The 16,837-nt window shown below is 44.9% G+C and overlaps 1 protein-coding gene, 1 long non-coding RNA gene and 1 pseudogene across 3 annotated transcripts in view; 2 read left to right on the top strand and 1 right to left on the bottom strand.

Moving 5' to 3' along the window:
* LOC150048428 (serine hydrolase BPHL-like) overlaps positions 1-3,347 on the top strand; it is a 58,629-nt pseudogene extending 55,282 nt beyond the window's left edge. Inside the window, exons 6-8 of the transcript XR_016539334.1 lie at positions 229-360; positions 758-920; positions 1,718-3,347. The product of XR_016539334.1 is annotated as a serine hydrolase BPHL-like (transcript). The remainder of the gene's footprint in view (positions 1-228; positions 361-757; positions 921-1,717) is intronic.
* A 100-nt stretch (positions 3,348-3,447) lies between these two features.
* Positions 3,448-10,262, top strand: LOC150048427 (uncharacterized). The gene is made up of 2 exons (XR_016539335.1): positions 3,448-3,565; positions 9,960-10,262. It is a non-coding gene; the product is annotated as an uncharacterized LOC150048427 (long non-coding RNA).
* Positions 10,263-11,854: 1,592 nt separating this feature from the next.
* On the bottom strand, positions 11,855-16,662 carry LOC150048426 (tubulin beta-2A chain). Its single transcript, XM_090356411.1, has 4 exons — positions 16,524-16,662; positions 14,791-14,899; positions 14,375-14,485; positions 11,855-13,137 (listed from the first exon to the last, which is right to left on the bottom strand). Exons 1-4 carry the CDS (start codon positions 16,578-16,580, stop codon positions 12,077-12,079), a joined length of 1,338 nt encoding a protein of 445 aa, XP_090212537.1. The 5' UTR covers positions 16,581-16,662; the 3' UTR covers positions 11,855-12,076.
* Positions 16,663-16,837: the final 175 nt, after the last annotated feature.

Below are 16,837 nucleotides of genomic sequence, written 5' to 3'. Positions count from 1 at the left end.
CTTCCCCTTGGTGTACATCCTGAGGAAGACAGCTGATCATCTGTGAATGCACGAGGGTGGTGAAGTAGGCTTCTTGACCTCTGAGCAGAGACCTGGAAAATGTGGTGTGTCCATGTAGGCTCTAGGGAGCCTTGCAAGCAGAGCTCAGTTAGTGTAAGGTTCAGAAATAATACATGCTAGGGAGAGTTATGAGGCTTAGCCCATCCTGTCCACACTTCTATTTTTCAGGTATCCGAGATGTTTCTAAATGGAGTGAGAAAGCAAGGAAGCCCCTAGAAGTCCTGTATGGCTATGACTACCTAGCCAGAACCTGCGAAAAAGGGGTGGAAGGCATAACACAGTTTAAACGTCTGCCAGATGGTAGGTGGCCTGTGATGGTTCTTTTGCCAATGAGATGGATGTATGCATTCCTCCCTGTTGTCCCAAGATTCCTGAATGACTAATGAACCCACCATTTTCTACACACAGAGAAGACTACTTGTATGCAATAGGAGCTCTTGTGTAGCAAGCTTGCTTTAGGCTCAAGGGAGAGCTGCATGTGTGAAAGTTAACTTTCTGAACCTTTATAGCATATGGAATTTTCCACTTCAGTCTTATGGCTATGATGATAAAATAGCTCTCCAGAAGAATTTGTTTCTATTTTCTAATTCCAGAGTGGGTTCTTAGCAACAAGCAAGTCATAATATAGGCAGTACTTTATATTGCACATTGAGACGTGTCACTCCACTGCTCACCTTCCCTCACAATTACAAAACAGGAAGATGTTCCTGTCTCGGTCTTCTACTGTACCAGAACCAGAGAGGAGAGTGCTGACACCTTTCTGAAGAAGATATCATCTTCAGAACCAGGTTATATGACCTTAGCCATGAGTCAACGACTCCCTGCCTTTATCTGAAGAATCAGCGAGATTATCATGTGCAGTAAGCCTTGACATACTTTAGATCCCTTCTGAATTAAAGTCTTTATGCTATGCATGAGCAAGATTTCCAGAGATATAATAATACCTAAGATGGCCACTTTAGCAGAAAAAACCCCAAGAGGTTATTTTAGTGTGGAGTGGTCCGTGATAAGGGAGTGGAAATGGGGCAGAACTTCATGATGAGCATATGGCATAGCACAGACACTTCATGGCTGAGAAGAGAAAAAGAAAAAGAGGGGGTCTGGGGTCCTGTAGTCACCTTTGAAAGTACACACCCCGTGACTTGAAGACCTCTCCTAGGCCCCACCTCTTATAAGATGCATCATCTCCCAGTAGTGCCACGCGGAGGAGCAAATCTTCAACACATGGGACCATAGCAAGCTGTATAAACCCAGGAATCAGTTTCTTCCTCTCTCCCTCTCCCTCCCTCTCCCCACTCCTCTTCCCTCTGTTTTTTTCTCTCTCTCTCCCCTTCTCTTTCTCCATCTCTGCCTCCCTGTCCCTCTTTCTCCTTCCTCCTTTTCATTTGTAATCATGGAAAGAGTAGGTAGGATTTAATCGGGAAGACTTTCAGATACAGGATACTTGTGACTGAAGGATTAATTTGTTCAATTATGTAGTTATTTCCAATGTTTCCAATCATCTGGTATATCAAAACTTTTATAATGGAAAGAATTTTGGAAATGTTCCAATTCTAGTTTAAGTTCAAAACACCACATGCATGCCTTGTAGTGATTCTGTTCTAATGCAGCATCTGCCACATAAACAAGTCCTTGAGATATATTTCCCTGATCTTAGAACAAATTTCTGTAAAGCAGCAAGTTTGCACTGTGAAATGTAAACTTTTTTACTTTATTGAAGAGTGCGATTATAAGACAGGAAGATCCAAGGCAGAAACAGTTTGAACAAAGATTCAAAACTACAGCATGATGTGGAAGATCCAACCAGTATAGAAATATCTTGCAAGAACCCTTTATTTGCAATTGGCCTCTAAGATTTATGGATGTTTGGCTTTGCAGAGAAGTTAACTGCACTGCTTTGAAATCAGGTGGTCTGCATTTGAATTACAGCCCTACTACATGGCTTGCTGGAGACAGACGACTTTCAGTCTCCTCTCTGTGACTGGGCTGTGGTAATCCCTACCTCATAAAGTTGTGATGATTAAGTGGATAATAAACACCTAGCATCTTGCAGTTTACAGTGTTTGATGGACAGTTTCTGTTTCTGTTATTATAGAAGCCCTCAGTTGATAAATAATGACTTAGTGAGGTAGAATGTCTAAGCCTTGGGAGTATTTAATAGCACAGCATTCCTGGTACGCAGGGACTGCTTGGTTATATCAGCCTGGTCTGAATAGAAGGTAAAAGTGTGCCAGCTCAGCCTCAGGACAGGAAGGTCAAAGACCTAGACATCTACTTCCCTTGTCATCATCATCAGGCTACTTCTCATTTGGTGGCCGGCTATCTGCAGAAGAGGCTTAGGTCTGTATCTTGTGGGTAGCAGCATGAGGCTGGCTTCCAGCTAGTTTTGCTGTCGTGCTTTCCTGTCAACACAGGCAGAGATGGGAGAGGGTGAAGGAAAGCCTTCCGTGTGGCTGTCTGTTTAGGCTCATGCCAACCACATGACATTATGATTACTCCTATTTTGAGACTGAAGGAGCCTGGGCAGAAGCTGGGGCACAGAGTGGCCATCATTGCCTAAGTAATGCTGTTCTCAGCAGGCCCAGACCCAGACCCCCAGGTCTCAGAGGGTGGGAGGCAGGAAAATGACACAGGCTCGAGCAGTAAACATCAGCAGTTTTCCAGGAACACATTGCAACTCCACTACCAGTCTGTGTATCAGGCTGGTAGCACCTTATCACTATTTGAGGTGTGACCTCAGAAAGTGTCCCATCTGCCCAGTGGCTGATGGGCCACCCTGTATGATAGAAAGAGTTGTAGTTTTCTTTGTAAGTTATTCATTTAAATGAGGCAAAGCAGTTTGTTTGCTAATACAGCTTATAAACAAACACAACAGAGAAATGCAAAGAGAAACCCAAGGCTGTTGGAGCTGGAGGGAGTCCCAAATTCAAAGCAGTTTTCCCAGACAAGAAAACAGCCACAGAGGTAGGCAGTAGTCACCTTTCGATCATTAAGGAAATACCTCGGGTAATTAATTAACTACAAGAAAAAAGGCTTATTTGGTTTGCAGTGCTGAAGGTTCCAGTCTGTGGCAAAGAGGCCTCATGGCTTTGGTCCTTCCGGGAGCACATTGTGGTAGGAACATGTGACAGTGCAAAGTGGCTCACATCAAGGAGCAAATGAGAAGAGAGGATGGGGTGGGGCCCTCCAGCCTCCTTGACAAGCATTCCAATGACCTAAAAACTTATACTAGTTCCTGCCTTCTAAAAGTTCCAGCACACTCTAATAGCCCTTCTACAGGAACCATCCTGCATCCAGGCTGCATCCCTGAGGCTGTGGAGCTGGTTCCTCCTCCTTCAGAATGCAAGCACTTGAGGTGGGTTTCTGGGCCTTGCCTTGCAGGTAACATCTGCTGTCACTTGCTGCCCCTGGTCCAGTACCCCACCCTAATTGTGCATGGATGAGAGGACCCTCTGGTTCCACGGTTTCATGCAGACTTCATACATGAGCATGTGAAAAGCTCAAGGTGAGTCCAGCCTCAGCATCTCTGAAAGGAAGCATGAACAGTGGAGGTTGTGGAGGCGGGGGGTGGGCGGGTCTGTACCTCCATTTGACCAGTTAGTAGCAGCATGTTTAAGATACCCCAGAGACATGGAGAGCAGCGACTCTGACCAGTGGGAAACCAGGAACTGGAAAGAAAGGGCTTCTCTGATTCTTGTAAAGGTATATGTGCAGATGGGAACTAAGTTTAGGTTTTGTGTGTGTATGTGTGTGTGTGTGTGTGTGTGTGTCTGTATGCTGGTCCCAAGTCTTGAATTTAGGGCCTGGACACCATCCAGAGCTTTTTTGCGGAAGGCTAGCACTCTTGTCACTTGAGCCACAGGTCACATTTCAGCTTTTTGGTGGTTAACTGGAGATAAGATTCTCATGAACTTTCCTGCCTGGCTGGCTTTGAACCTTGATCCTCAGATCTTAGCCTCCTGAATAGCTAGGATTACACGTGTAAGCTACAGGTTCCTAGTGCTGTTTAGATTTTATCAATCTTATTGATGACTGAGCAGTTTTGTGTAATTTGGGAAGTTTCAGCTTAGTTTTTGTTATCATGAAAGTTCTGCCTACCCAGGAAAAAAAATGCATAGACAGGAAATCATGTTAGTCCTGCTATGCACTTAAATACTATCATCACTACCATTTTTATACATGATGTAACCATAGTCTACACTTACCTCTGAAGTCTGCTTTGTTTCACACTTGAAATTATATTATAAACTTTTAATGTATTTCAGCCTTAAATTTGAGAAAACAAAAATGAGAAAACAGCAGGAATCACAAACTTCTTCATGTACTGGCTATGGTAAAGAGCTGTAAGGAGCAAAGAAAGCTGGTAGATTCAGATCATGTTATGGTCAGGTACTGTGGCTCATGTTGTAATCCTGGATACTCAGGAGACTGAGATATGAGGATTGTAGTTTGCAGCCCAGACAGAAATGTCTCACAGATTTTTGAGGGGGAGCCAGTCCTTGAGATCAGGGCCTGAGCACTGCCCTTGGACTTTCTCAAGGATAAAGCTCTACCACTTGAGTCTCAGCACCATTTCCTGCTTTTTTCTATGTATGTGGTACTGAGGAATCAAACCCGGGTCTTCGAGCATGCTAGGCACTAAGCCAAACTGCCAGCCCCAGTCTCACAGATTTTTATCTCTAAGTAATCGCCAATACAGCTGAGAGTGGGGGTGTAACTCAAGGGATAGAATGCCAGCCCCAGTACTGACACACACATAAAAATCAAAATAAACATGATATTTTTAGACAAGTTTTCAGATACAGACAACTTTATAATCTGTCTGTGTGCTTTAGTGTCATTTCATATTTTTAGACTATGTACATGTGATTTTCTTCATAGCATTTTATGTTTTCAAAGGTATTTGGCATAAAACAACTGATGATATTTTCCTGCAATCTCATGAAAAATAAAGCATCCATTTTACGGATAGAATTCAAGGCTGTTCCATGTTAAACATTTTTCAGGTTGTACAGCAGTAAATGACAAATTTTGGACTTTCTCCTACTATATAGTGTTTGCCCCACAGCCCAACTGTCTCTTGTAACTGTACTTTCAGTGTGGGAGTCAGCTGCCAGGTGGCCTGCTTAGTGGTTAGCCCTAGAAGGGACAGAATTTTCCACATGGACTTTCTGGATAATGTAGTGGGAACAATTCAGTAAAGTCAGGCTAGGAGAAAGTTCAGTATGGCAACTCTTCCAGATACATTGCCTAGTTTCAGAATACATAGATATGAGACACAGACACACCCTCTTGTGTGATAATTGTTCCAGCAGACTGTTTTGTGGAAGATCATTTTTCTTAAAATTATAAGTTTGGAACAAACAGCTGATGGGTAATGTGTTATTAGCAATGATTATCTCAAACTGGCCTATTTTCCACTGTCTCTTGTAAAAGAGCCTTGACGTTGGACAGGGATGTACCTAGAACATCTTGGCTTGAGAACCCATGAAAGGAGTTCTGTAGTCCAACTATGATGGTGTACAATCTGAAAGCAGGGGAACATCTCAGGAGAGCAGCTTCTAATGAACTTGACATTTCATTACCTCACCAGATGCATTATTAATTATACTTATAGACTTCATCTGTCCTATCAGAGATGATTACAGGATATTAGGTATGATGCAAAGCCCAACCCGCCTTTCCTCTCTTCTACCTTTTGTTGCAGGATATTTGTTCTGAATGACACCCTCATCCCCAATATTGTCAACTTATATTGACTTTATTGGGGCAGAACGCTGCTATAAGTCTGTATTTTTTCATAGTTCTGGAGTCTAAGCACAAAGCAGGATTGATTTTTGCTGAGTTCTTTCTCTCCAAGCTGTAGATACCTGTCTTTCCCCCATATCTTCAAGTGTTCTTCCCTCTGCCTCTGTGTCCAAATTTCTTATAAGGATACCAGTCACCATGTGGCCTTATTTTGAACAAACTAAAGACCCTGAGATCTCAATATATTAATTAAGGGGCACAATTCAGCTCGTGATTTTGTTTCAGATTTCATACACAAGGTCCCTAGCAGAGACCAGGGTTTCATAGCCAAGTACCAATGGCTTGTCCCTTGTCTGCAATCCCTCTGTAGCCCTTGGTGCCTCCCTTGCCTGTACACCCTTTCCATCGTGGATCTTCTTTAGTGAGACTTCTTACCCCGAAGTCTGTGGCTCTATAGTCATACCTTTTTTTTCTCCTATTTTTTCAACTGTCATTACTTTTTATTATTATTTTTATTGTCATTATAGAGGTGATGTACAGAGGGGTTACAGTTACATAAGTCACATAATGAGTACATTTCTTTTTGGAAAGTGTCACTATTTCCCTCATGCTTTCCCAGTTTTTCCTTCCCCCCAGTACAAGTTATATAGTTCATTTTCCACGTACTGTCTAAAAATTATCACTGCTGCATTTGTTCATTCTTTGTCCCTCCATTTCTGTGACCTCTTACCCACCCAAAGGCAGATAAATGAACAAACATGACAGCAATAAAACAAAAATAACAATAAAAAAACCCTCTTATTTCCATTTTCTAGAGCTTATTTCGATAAATGTTATTTTATATGATCAGATGCACATAGGCATCACGCATTAGTATTCCTCTCCTAAGAATATCCTCCCTTGGTCTCTTTTAGTTTTAAGTGCCTAGAGTCCTGTATAATTTATTATGTTCTAATGTATTTTGTACCTGGCTTCTGCATATGAGGGAAACATGCTTGACTTACCTCACTTTACATGATTTGTTCTAGGTCCATCTATTTCCCTGCAAATGACATCATATTCTTTCTAATGGCTATGGAAAATTCCATTGTGTATAGGTACCTCAGTTTGGGTCTGGTGATCTATTGTAGGGCATATGGGCTGTTTTCATAACGTGGCCATTGTGAGTAGTACAGCAATGACCATGGATATGCAAGTGTTGTTATGGTGTCCTGGCTTCGGGTGTTCTGTGTAGATGCCCAGAAGTGTATGGCTGGGTCATAGGGAAGATCTTTGTTTCATCTTTTGAGGAACTTCCAGACTGTACTCATACCCTTTAAACAGCTGCTGGCATATGATTTCCTTTCCCTCCTGCTGACCATTCTAACGCTTCTTACTAATACTTTATATCGAGCTACCAAGGAAAGAAAGCCATAACTGCAGTAGGAAGGCTCCAGCCCCATCCTTGGGCTCCTAACTGGATCAGGAAGGCTTTGTCTTCCACACATCATGTAAGAACACAGTCAAATGGCATGGACAGGAGTGCTGCACTTCAAGCTGCAGCATCTCTGAGAAAGCAGCTTCTAAAGTAGTTTTTTTTTCCTAATGAGTGAGATGTGGTTGGAGTGAAGCAAAGTTACTTCTCAGTGAGATGTCTACCCCACCACACCCTCAACCCCAAGCCTTGTAGAGGAAAGCTTAGGGAACATACTCTCTCCCAGCTTTACCAAAGGAGCTTACACCTCACCCATTATTACCTTTTCCTTAGGGCTTTCTAGAAGTTGCAGGACTGGAACAGGTCCTATTTCTGAAGAACCAGTGCTCTAATAGAGTACTAGGTTTTTGTGGTAGTAGAAGGAACGCCTGGCAGGGACAAACACCCTGGAGCAGAGCTGCTGTCCATGTTCATGATGAGAAAGATCCTCCCACACAAATCAGCCACTCTTTTGGTTTCTGGTGCAGACAGAATTGCTCATCTTCTTCTTGGCTGGCTATTGTGTAGGTTGTAAGCAGCTGTGATGTCTGTCGCACTCATCTGAAGTAAAGATACCCAACAGTCGAGATGGGTGCCTCCCTTAGGTCCTTTGGAAGCTGGAAAAGTGAGAGTGAGAATGGGTCACTCAGCCAGGCTATATTTCTAGTCCCCTTCTTGACTGGAAAGGAGTGGATCTAGCAGCCCTTGATACACTGTGGGTCAGGTCAGCTTCTCACACCCCATGAGCTAGAGTTCCTATCTCCCCATAGCTGTCAGATGCCACAAGGAACCACCACGGGAAGTAGGAACTTGCACACTTCCTGTAATGCTGCTTCACTGCCAATGAGCTATGCGTTTGATGGCATGGGTGACGGGTCCTGCTACTGTTGCAGGAGACTGTTGACTGAAAAACCCCTTTTAATGAGTCATGGGATTTGATCCTTTTGTTGTCTGGGTGAGAAGTATTCATCCAAGTCTTGATGGCCAATATGTATACCTGCTCATAGCAGTCCTGTTCTCAAGGAAGAACACATGTTTGATTTCAGGTAGTGAGTCCTTTGCCAGACTGAAAGGAGGAAGGTATACTAAGGATCTCCAGATGACTCTCGAGTTATCAGGGATAAGAATCATTTCTTTCATACTTTTATCCTTCTCTCTGTCAGTCTACCCACCCAACCACCCACTCATCTAGTTCTATCATGTTTTTCGTGAAGAAGATTGAAGTTAGATTTTATTTTCCTAGGACTTAGAGCTTCAATAGAAAGACTGGATCAGTACTGAAGAGCTAGAAAGAAGGGACTCATGGCTGATAATTGTGTCTTCCTCTCCTTACTAGGAACAAGCTTATTGTAGAAACCTGGTAGAGCATATGACAGCCAGATTGACTCCATTCGGAGTGGACTTCAGATGGTCAAGTTAGGGCTTCTCTTTTTTCAGGTTATGGGTGCAGTTAAGCTAGGAGCTGCCCTTATCTCACCTGTTAGCCTCCCTGGCAGCTGCTTCTATCTCAGGTCTTGAACATCCCTACAAACCGATGCCTTGTGCAAGACGGCTGGGACTGTACCTTTGGGGTTGAAGCTGTTTTGGACATTATGGTTTGAATTTATGATGCTCCTGGTTATTATTAAGAACTTTAGCCTTCCAGTGACCTCCAAAAGATGCCAAAGGTTTATCCTCTAATTTGAAAGGAAGATATGTGGATCTCTCACTCATGATAGAGTGACAAGAGGTCTGATCCCTTCTCAGGCCAGCTCCCTTCCCCAGGGAAGGGCTAGGTGGTACAGCTGTAGCTCAAGTGGTAGAGCTCTCAGTACCTACTACTGAGGTAGTGAGAGATTGCCACAATTCATACTGGAATTTTGCACCAGTGTAGGCCTTGCTACATCTGCTTAACAACGTAGGCAAACTAGCTTGAACTTGTACTTACAATCCTCAACCTTTGTTAAATGTTTCCCTATTTCGACACTTTGGTAAATAATGAAATACAAACATCAGAGACAGTTATTTTTTTAAGGAATTGACCCAATTTGTAAGCCTTCTTCTACTCAAATCTAAAGCCTTAACAGGACAGAGGTACCACCAAGATGAATTTCAACAGCTATTGAAGTAGCTCTGGGCTCAGGCCTTGATAACAGCCCTGGCTGTCCTGAGGTATCTTGCCATGTTTGGTGGCTGGAGTAAAGGCTTCTCATGCTTACAAACATGAAAATCTGGAACAGTAAGCTGATAGTAGCTTTGGCTTTCTATGTTCTTTTTCCTATTATGCAGACAGCCCCAATTAACTTAACCTGCTCAGCCCCGTGGACTCTAGACATGTTTTGTTTTTAATATCCTTCTGGCCTTCTTTTTGAAATCAACTTCACTGAAAAGAATTTTTTTTTTACAAATGATCACTAAATGACCTCTCTCATGTTGTCCAAACCATGTTTTAAATGCCGTGATTTCAAATATGCTATTTCTGTCCCTGATAGGTAAGGGCTGTAAAGTCAAAGTTAACCCATGTGCTTAGAGGCTATAGGGGTTTTCCCCTGTGTTCCTGTACAGGGAAAGTTTACACAGTTCTTTCCATGGTTCCCCAGTGCTAGTTATGGGGAAAATGGACACTTCTCACTTCAGATTTTTATGAAAGGTTGAAGGAAAATAATTTTAAATGGTGTGCCTGCCATTGGTGAAAAGAATCTTTGTTTGATTTGTTTAGGTTGCATCTGATGCCAGAAGGCAAACACAACCTGCACTTACGTTTTGCAAAAGAATTCAACAATTTAGTGGAAGACTTTCTACAATGAAAATATACCTGAGGACTTCGGTATGCTAGAAGTTCTGTGGTGAGGGCCTTGATCATGCTGTTCCATCACAATACCTCAGAACTGCCTCTGTTCTCCCATCACGCCTCAGTTCCTAAGAATCCTGTCCTCCCTACAATGTGATCCAAGTCAGGTGTTTGTTACACATGGAAAAAGCTTAAGTAAAGGCTCCAAAATGAAGTTATGTTTAACAATAATTTGCACATTTCTATCATTCTCTTAAAAATAAGTTCCATATTTTCAGGTATGCTTTTATGGTGTTCATGTCTATTTACAATATTTAGAATTTACAGTACACCTTTATTTTATTGGTAAAGACGGGATTTCTTGATTTTTTTATTTTTGCCAGTCCCAGGGCTTGATCTCAAGGCCTGATTACTGGGCTTGGGCTTTCTCAAGGCTACCGCTCTACCACTTGAGCCATAGCACCACTTCCAACTTTTCCAGTGTATGTGGTACCAAGGAATCGAAGCCCAGTTTCTGTGCCTGCTAGGCAAGCACTTTACCACTAGGCCAAACTCCTGGTCCCATATGTCTTTATTTGTATTCATCACCTTGTTCTAGAGGAAGGAAATAAAATCTTCAACAAGTGTGTTTCTGCACATTTGTAGGGTATATAGGAACAGCCCAAAGAAAGGCAAATTTGCTTTTTCCCCAAACTACTCTTCACTCCTGGTTACTAAGAGGTGTTTAAAAGCTGCCTTGGGGTATAAAACTGTAGCTCAAGTGGTAAAGGACTAGCCTTGAGCCAAAGAAGCCCAGAGGAGTGGCCAGGACCTGAGGTCAAGCCCCCTCCTCTAAAGCTGCCTTTGCTGGGCCCATTAACTCAAAGCAGCATCTAGGCATCTCTGCCTCCATTTTATGTCCACTCTACCTATTCTCTCTGTAGTCACTTTAGAATCCAGGAAGAATTGTCAATAACATCTCTCCACTAGGGATGGAAGGAACAGTAGAGACTCCTGTATACAGCCCCCCCACCAGCCATTGAACACTTGTTTATCTTTACCAGTAGGATAGTGAGAACTTCTCCAGAACCCAGCCAAAAGAAAGACAGAAATAGTGATCCACCCGGCCATGCTTTGACCAGCACTGCTTAATAATTATGCATTGATGCAAACCTGTATTTCCCTGCTCTTATCTCTTTATCAACCTGAAGGTCATTTTTAAATGTCAAAAACCAGAAAGGTATACTGAAATGGTGGTTTCCAGTGACACTTCTGTGCCATGTACTCTCTCTGTGCTTTATCGTGCCTCTTTATTTGGTGTGTAGAGGTGAATGGCAAGAGCTGGTGGAATGAATTCCAAAGTTTGGGCCTGGAGACTGAAAATTCTGGTTTCATGGACTCACTATTCAGAGATAACTTTTTAATATTTTGGTCCAGGGGAATAAATATTTTTAAAAATATCTTTTTACTAAAAGACCAGGAATGCAATTAATTAAAAGTGCTGATGCAGAAATTCTAAATTGCTATTAAGATTAAACTTTGAGCTAGGTGTTGTGGCTCATACCTATAATGCTAGCTACTCAGGAGACTGAGATCATAGAATTGAGACCCAAAGCCAGCTGCAGCAGACAAATCTGAGATAACCTTACCTCTAATTATCCAGCAAAAGGCTGGAAGTGGAGATATGGCTTACGTGTCAATGTGCCAGCACAGAGTCAAAACAAAGTAAGGGTGAGAGGCTGTGAATTTAAGGCCAGTGCTGATACTTGAAGAAAAAATGAGTAAACTTTGTACCTCAGGTGAAAGAATCAAAGCTATTCAAAGGATAATAAAGACTACAGGTATTAATACACGTGCTTCTTTATTAGCATAGATTTATGTTCAAAGACAATACTAGCATAGATATGTTAAAAGACAAATACTGTAATCTTTAAAGGAGATCCACTTATTACATCAACAGTGAATTTCTGACAGAGGCAAAACTGAGCACCATGGTATACAAATAAAACACCATGCTGGAGGACAATAAGAGTTCACTAAGGGTGCACGATGGATTTCAGAAGTTCTTAAGCCTCGTCCTCACCCTCCTCCTCCTCAAATTCCCCCTGTTCATCAGCGGTGGCATCCTGGTACTGCTGGTACTCGGACACCAGGTCGTTCATGTTGCTCTCCGCCTCGGTGAACTCCATCTCGTCCATGCCCTCGCCCGTGTACCAGTGCAGGAAAGCCTTGCGCCGGAACATGGCCGTGAACTGCTCTGAGATGCGCTTGAACAGCTCCTGGATGGCTGTGCTGTTGCCTATGAAGGTGGCTGACATCTTGAGGCCACGAGGGGGAATGTCGCACACGGCCGTCTTCACGTTGTTGGGGATCCACTCCACAAAGTAGCTGCTGTTCTTGTTCTGCACGTTGAGCATCTGCTCGTCCACCTCCTTCATGGACATGCGGCCCCGGAAGATGGCAGCCACCGTCAGATAGCGGCCGTGGCGCGGGTCACATGCGGCCATCATGTTCTTGGAGTCGAACATCTGCTGGGTGAGCTCGGGCACCGTGAGGGCCCGGTACTGCTGGCTGCCCCGGCTGGTCAGGGGGGCAAAGCCTGGCATGAAGAAGTGCAGGCGGGGGAAGGGCACCATGTTCACGGCCAGCTTGCGCAGGTCAGCATTGAGCTGGCCCGGGAAGCGCAGGCAGGTGGTGACCCCGCTCATGGTGGCTGACACCAGGTGGTTGAGGTCCCCGTAGGTGGGGGTGGTCAGCTTCAGGGTGCGGAAGCAGATGTCATACAGGGCCTCGTTGTCAATGGAGTAGGTCTCATCTGTGTTCTCCACCAGCTGGTGGACAGAGAGGGTGGCGTTGTAGGGCTCCACCACTGTGTCCGACACCTTGGGCGAGGGCATGACACTGAAGGTGTTCATGATGCGGTCTGGGTACTCTTCTCGGATCTTGCTGATGAGCAGCGTGCCCATGCCTGAGCCAGTGCCACCTCCCAGGGAGTGGGTCAGCTGGAAGCCCTGGAGACAGTCACAGCTTTCTGACTCCTTCCTCACCACGTCCAGGACAGAGTCCACCAGCTCAGCTCCCTCTGTGTAGTGGCCCTTGGCCCAGTTATTGCCTGCTCCGCTCTGACCTGCCAGAAGGAAAGAGAGTGTCAAAGACAAAGAATAATGACATATCATTTCAATTGTGGATAAGGTATGACTTCCTAGGAAACCTTTGATATTTTCTTAGGCATACATGTGTTACATGAAGAAAATACTTTCAGTGATCTTCAGAAGTCCTAGGCATCTGGATAAAATTTTAAAAAAATCTGGTGGAGAAAGAATATATTTAACCAAACCAAAGAGCCTGTAGCAGGATGAGCAGGGGGCTAGAGGCACATGGCTTAGTGGGTAGAGTGTTAACCAATGAGTGAAAGCATCAAGTACCAAGTAGGAGTCCTGATCTCAGGCCAAAAAAAAAAAATATAAAATGAACAGAACATTTAAATTATTAGGTTTTGTTTTTTTTTTTTAACCAGTCCTGGGGCTTGAACTCAAAGCCTGAGCACTGTCCTTGGGCTTTCTCAAGACCAGCACTCTACCACCTGAGCCACAGTACCTCTTCCGGTTTTTTCTATGGGTGTGGTATCAAGAAATGAAGCCAGGTCTTTGTGCATAGTAGGCAAGCACTCTACCACTAGGCCAAACTTCCAGCAATTATTAGGTACTACTAGGTGAAACTGAACTGTCTGTGATAGCCTGTCCCTGAATTTCAGCTCCTCTATAAGTAGAGAAAGGAGAGTCATGGTCCGAAGGCCAGCCTGGGTCCGGGGGGGGGGGGGGGGGGAGGTGATGCCAATGCCATGTCTGAAAAATAAAACAATAGCAGAGAATATGAAGGAGTATTAGAGCAATTGCCTGGCAAGTACAAGTCCCTGAAATCAAACCCCAGCACTGTTCTCCCTCAGACACAAAGCAAGATGGAGAAAGCACAGTGTGGTCAGAGAAGATGCTTTTCAAGTACTTGTCTAAACATAGTCATAAGTTGGGCTTTTGACTTTGACATCCTCAAATGATTAGTCATTGTCCACAGTTCTTTGAAATTACCTGCATTTGTGAAGCCCTAGTGGAAGATTTCTTTGTTCTGTTTCTTCAGAAGCGGCTCTGTCATGGAGGGCTGGCCAGCCTCGCAGGCTAGCACTGACCTATGAGTTGTCTAAAGGGCCTGAAGCACAACCTCAACATACTGGGTGTGCTAGTCCAGGACTGGGGGCGGGGGGGGAGTGGTATATCGATCCAGACTCGACAGTGAACAGAAAATGATAGAACACATGGGTTTAGGAAAAAAGATCAGTTTGTCACATCCCATGAACCATGACAACATACCAAACACAAAGTTGTCTGGCCTGAAGATTTGCCCAAATGGTCCTGATCTCACTGAGTCCATGGTGCCCGGCTCCAGGTCCACTAGGATGGCCCGAGGGACATATTTGTTACCTGTGGGAACAAGAGCAGATTTAGACTTGTGCTTGGGAAGCAAATCATAAGCAGAGCTCATAAACCTAGGGAGCTCTCACAGCAGAATTCATTGCAGTAAATTCTAGCACTTGACTCAAAAGAAGGAAAGAGGAATGGACATAGTGAGCATGCTTCATCCAGCAGGAATCTTCAGCAACTAAACCAGTTATTCTGCAGTTAGCATTTAAAGCGCGCTATGCAAACAGCATTTCCAGATCATTTGTACACTCCCAGGCCTTTCCTCTGCCAAATATGGAAAGCCAGGTTGCCATCCCAATACTCACCAGCAGCTTCATTGTAGTACACGTTGATTCTCTCCAGCTGCAGGTCACTGTCGCCATGGTAACTGCCAGTGGGATCAATGCCATGCTCATCACTGATGACCTCCCAAAACTGAGATGAAATTGAATCATGTCATGATCTGGAATCCTAACTGTCCCCAAGAATGGCCTTGAATGGTAGCCATTCTGGTCAGGCAGTGGAAAGGAGTGTAGAGAGCTGCTGTCCTCCATTTCCTGCAGCAGCTACTGCATAGGGGCTTGGAAATCAACAGCGTCTCTCAGCAGCCATATTAAGAGCACAGACTGAAAGGCTGGGAGGAGCCTGGGAGTGAGGGCATAGAAAATCCCTTTCTAGAAAGCTGTGGAGGGAGGGGGCTCTATCTCTCTAAAAGAACTGAAAGCAGGCTAAGTCTAGGCTGATGATTTGTTTCAGGTGAGAAAGAGGTTCCAATGGCCTCATCCAGCATTGCCTCCACAATCGATGGCATCTGGCATAGACCCCTTCCTCCTCCTCCTCCTCCCCCCCACCCCCAGCTTTCAACAAACCAGCTTTATGCCACCATTCTACATATTGGCCTCTGGGCACAGACTCCTGGCTGGGAGTAGACTAGGAAAGCAGGCACAATTCTGGGAGAATGCCTGGGCTGCAGTGGGGGAAGCTGACCATCATGAGGCAGTCTCCTTTGTGAGTTAGCAGCAGGAAAGGGGGCAGGACATAAAGATGGGGAATATGGCAGCTTGGCAAGAGACCATATCCTTGTAGGGGTGTCTGCCCACACCCACACACCATGCCCACTGCTGCCTCCCACTGCCATCAGGAATGACAGCTCCCACCCAATGCAGTCACCTGCCTCCTGGCAGATGACTAAGATCATCTATCTCCCTTTATATCTTGTCTAGACAGTGGCTACAGAGAATTTCACTTTTCCTCATCCTTATTCATATTTATTACATGAAAAACTAACATTAAAGCACATCACAAACACATTTTAATTGACACACTTTTATGAAAAATATGCTTTCTAAAATAAAAAAATGATAAAGACGGCATTTTACAATTTTTCTAATCTCTTCCCTATCTGGCTTAATAGAAGACATTTGGCTTCTCACAGCTGTATTCAATCTATTGCAGCACCAGGTTCTGGTTAGATTACATAAAGAGAATCTGGCCTCACAGAATCTAAGGGCTTTTCACTAAAACACTGAAAACGCTGAACTAGAAACAGTCCATCTTAATGGAAATGAGGTGGGGAATGAAGTCTCACTCTGAGAAGAACTGTTCTTGCCTATCTGATACCTATCTGTGGACCTAAAGAGAAGCCTCTGCATCTGTCAGCCCAGTGACACTGCATTTCTTTCATTCAAATGGGATAAAAATGCAAGAGGAACATTCCAGTGAGACTACGGCTACCTATGACCAGAGCCTCCTGCTGTACTAATACAAGCAGAGGAATGCCAACTCACCCCTGCAGAAGGGTGTTGTCTCTAGATAATTTGCCTAGATGAAAGGCCAACACAAGTCGCCCTACTGGCACCCTGGCAGGTTGAGCGGCTTCCTGGGCTACCCCCGCCCAGTGGCCTGGTCGCTTGGAATGTGCCACCTGGACAGCCCAGGGGCTGCAGCAGGCTCTGCCTGGGTCCAGGCCCTGCACCCGCTCTGGCCTGCCACACATAACCCAGGGACCGCTGGGCTCCAACAGCGACCCCACCAGACCCCTCTCCTGGGGCGCACCCACCTTGGCTCCGATCTGGTTGCCGCACTGGCCCGCCTGGATGTGCACGATCTCCCGCATGGTGCTGGCTGCAGAGCAGGTGGAAGAGCTGTCACTCAAGGCTGGGCTTGCGAAGCGAACAGGAAGGAGCCTAGGAGCAAAGACTGGCCACAGCTCCCTGGCTCCCACATTTAAGCCCCCACACCGCCCCGCCCGCTCTGACGTCATGCGGGGCGTGGCCTCGGGAGGCGCGGGCCGGGACTGCGGCACCGCGAGGGGGAGCCGGGGCGCGGTGCGAGGTTAGGGGGGTTGGGGGGTGGCGCTGGGGCGCCTAGCCC

Source organism: Megascapheus bottae, chromosome 22 (genome assembly GCF_031878675.1).
Source record: "Megascapheus bottae isolate mThoBot1 chromosome 22, mThoBot2.hap1, whole genome shotgun sequence".
Lineage (NCBI taxonomy): Eukaryota > Metazoa > Chordata > Mammalia > Rodentia > Geomyidae > Megascapheus > Megascapheus bottae.
The sequence above is the reverse complement of the archived record's forward strand: the minus strand, read 5'-3'. Positions and strand labels throughout refer to the sequence as shown.

Coding starts and splice junctions, on each gene's coding strand:
- LOC150048426 (XM_090356411.1), bottom strand. CDS start 16,580: ATGCGGGAGATCGTGCACATCCAGGCGGGCCAGTGCGGCAACCAGATC. Junction 14,486..14,790: donor GTACTACAATGAAGCTGCTG/GTGAGTATTGGG, acceptor TTGTTCCCACAG/GTAACAAATATGTCCCTCGG. Junction 13,138..14,374: donor GCCAGACAACTTTGTGTTTG/GTATGTTGTCAT, acceptor TCCTTCTGGCAG/GTCAGAGCGGAGCAGGCAAT.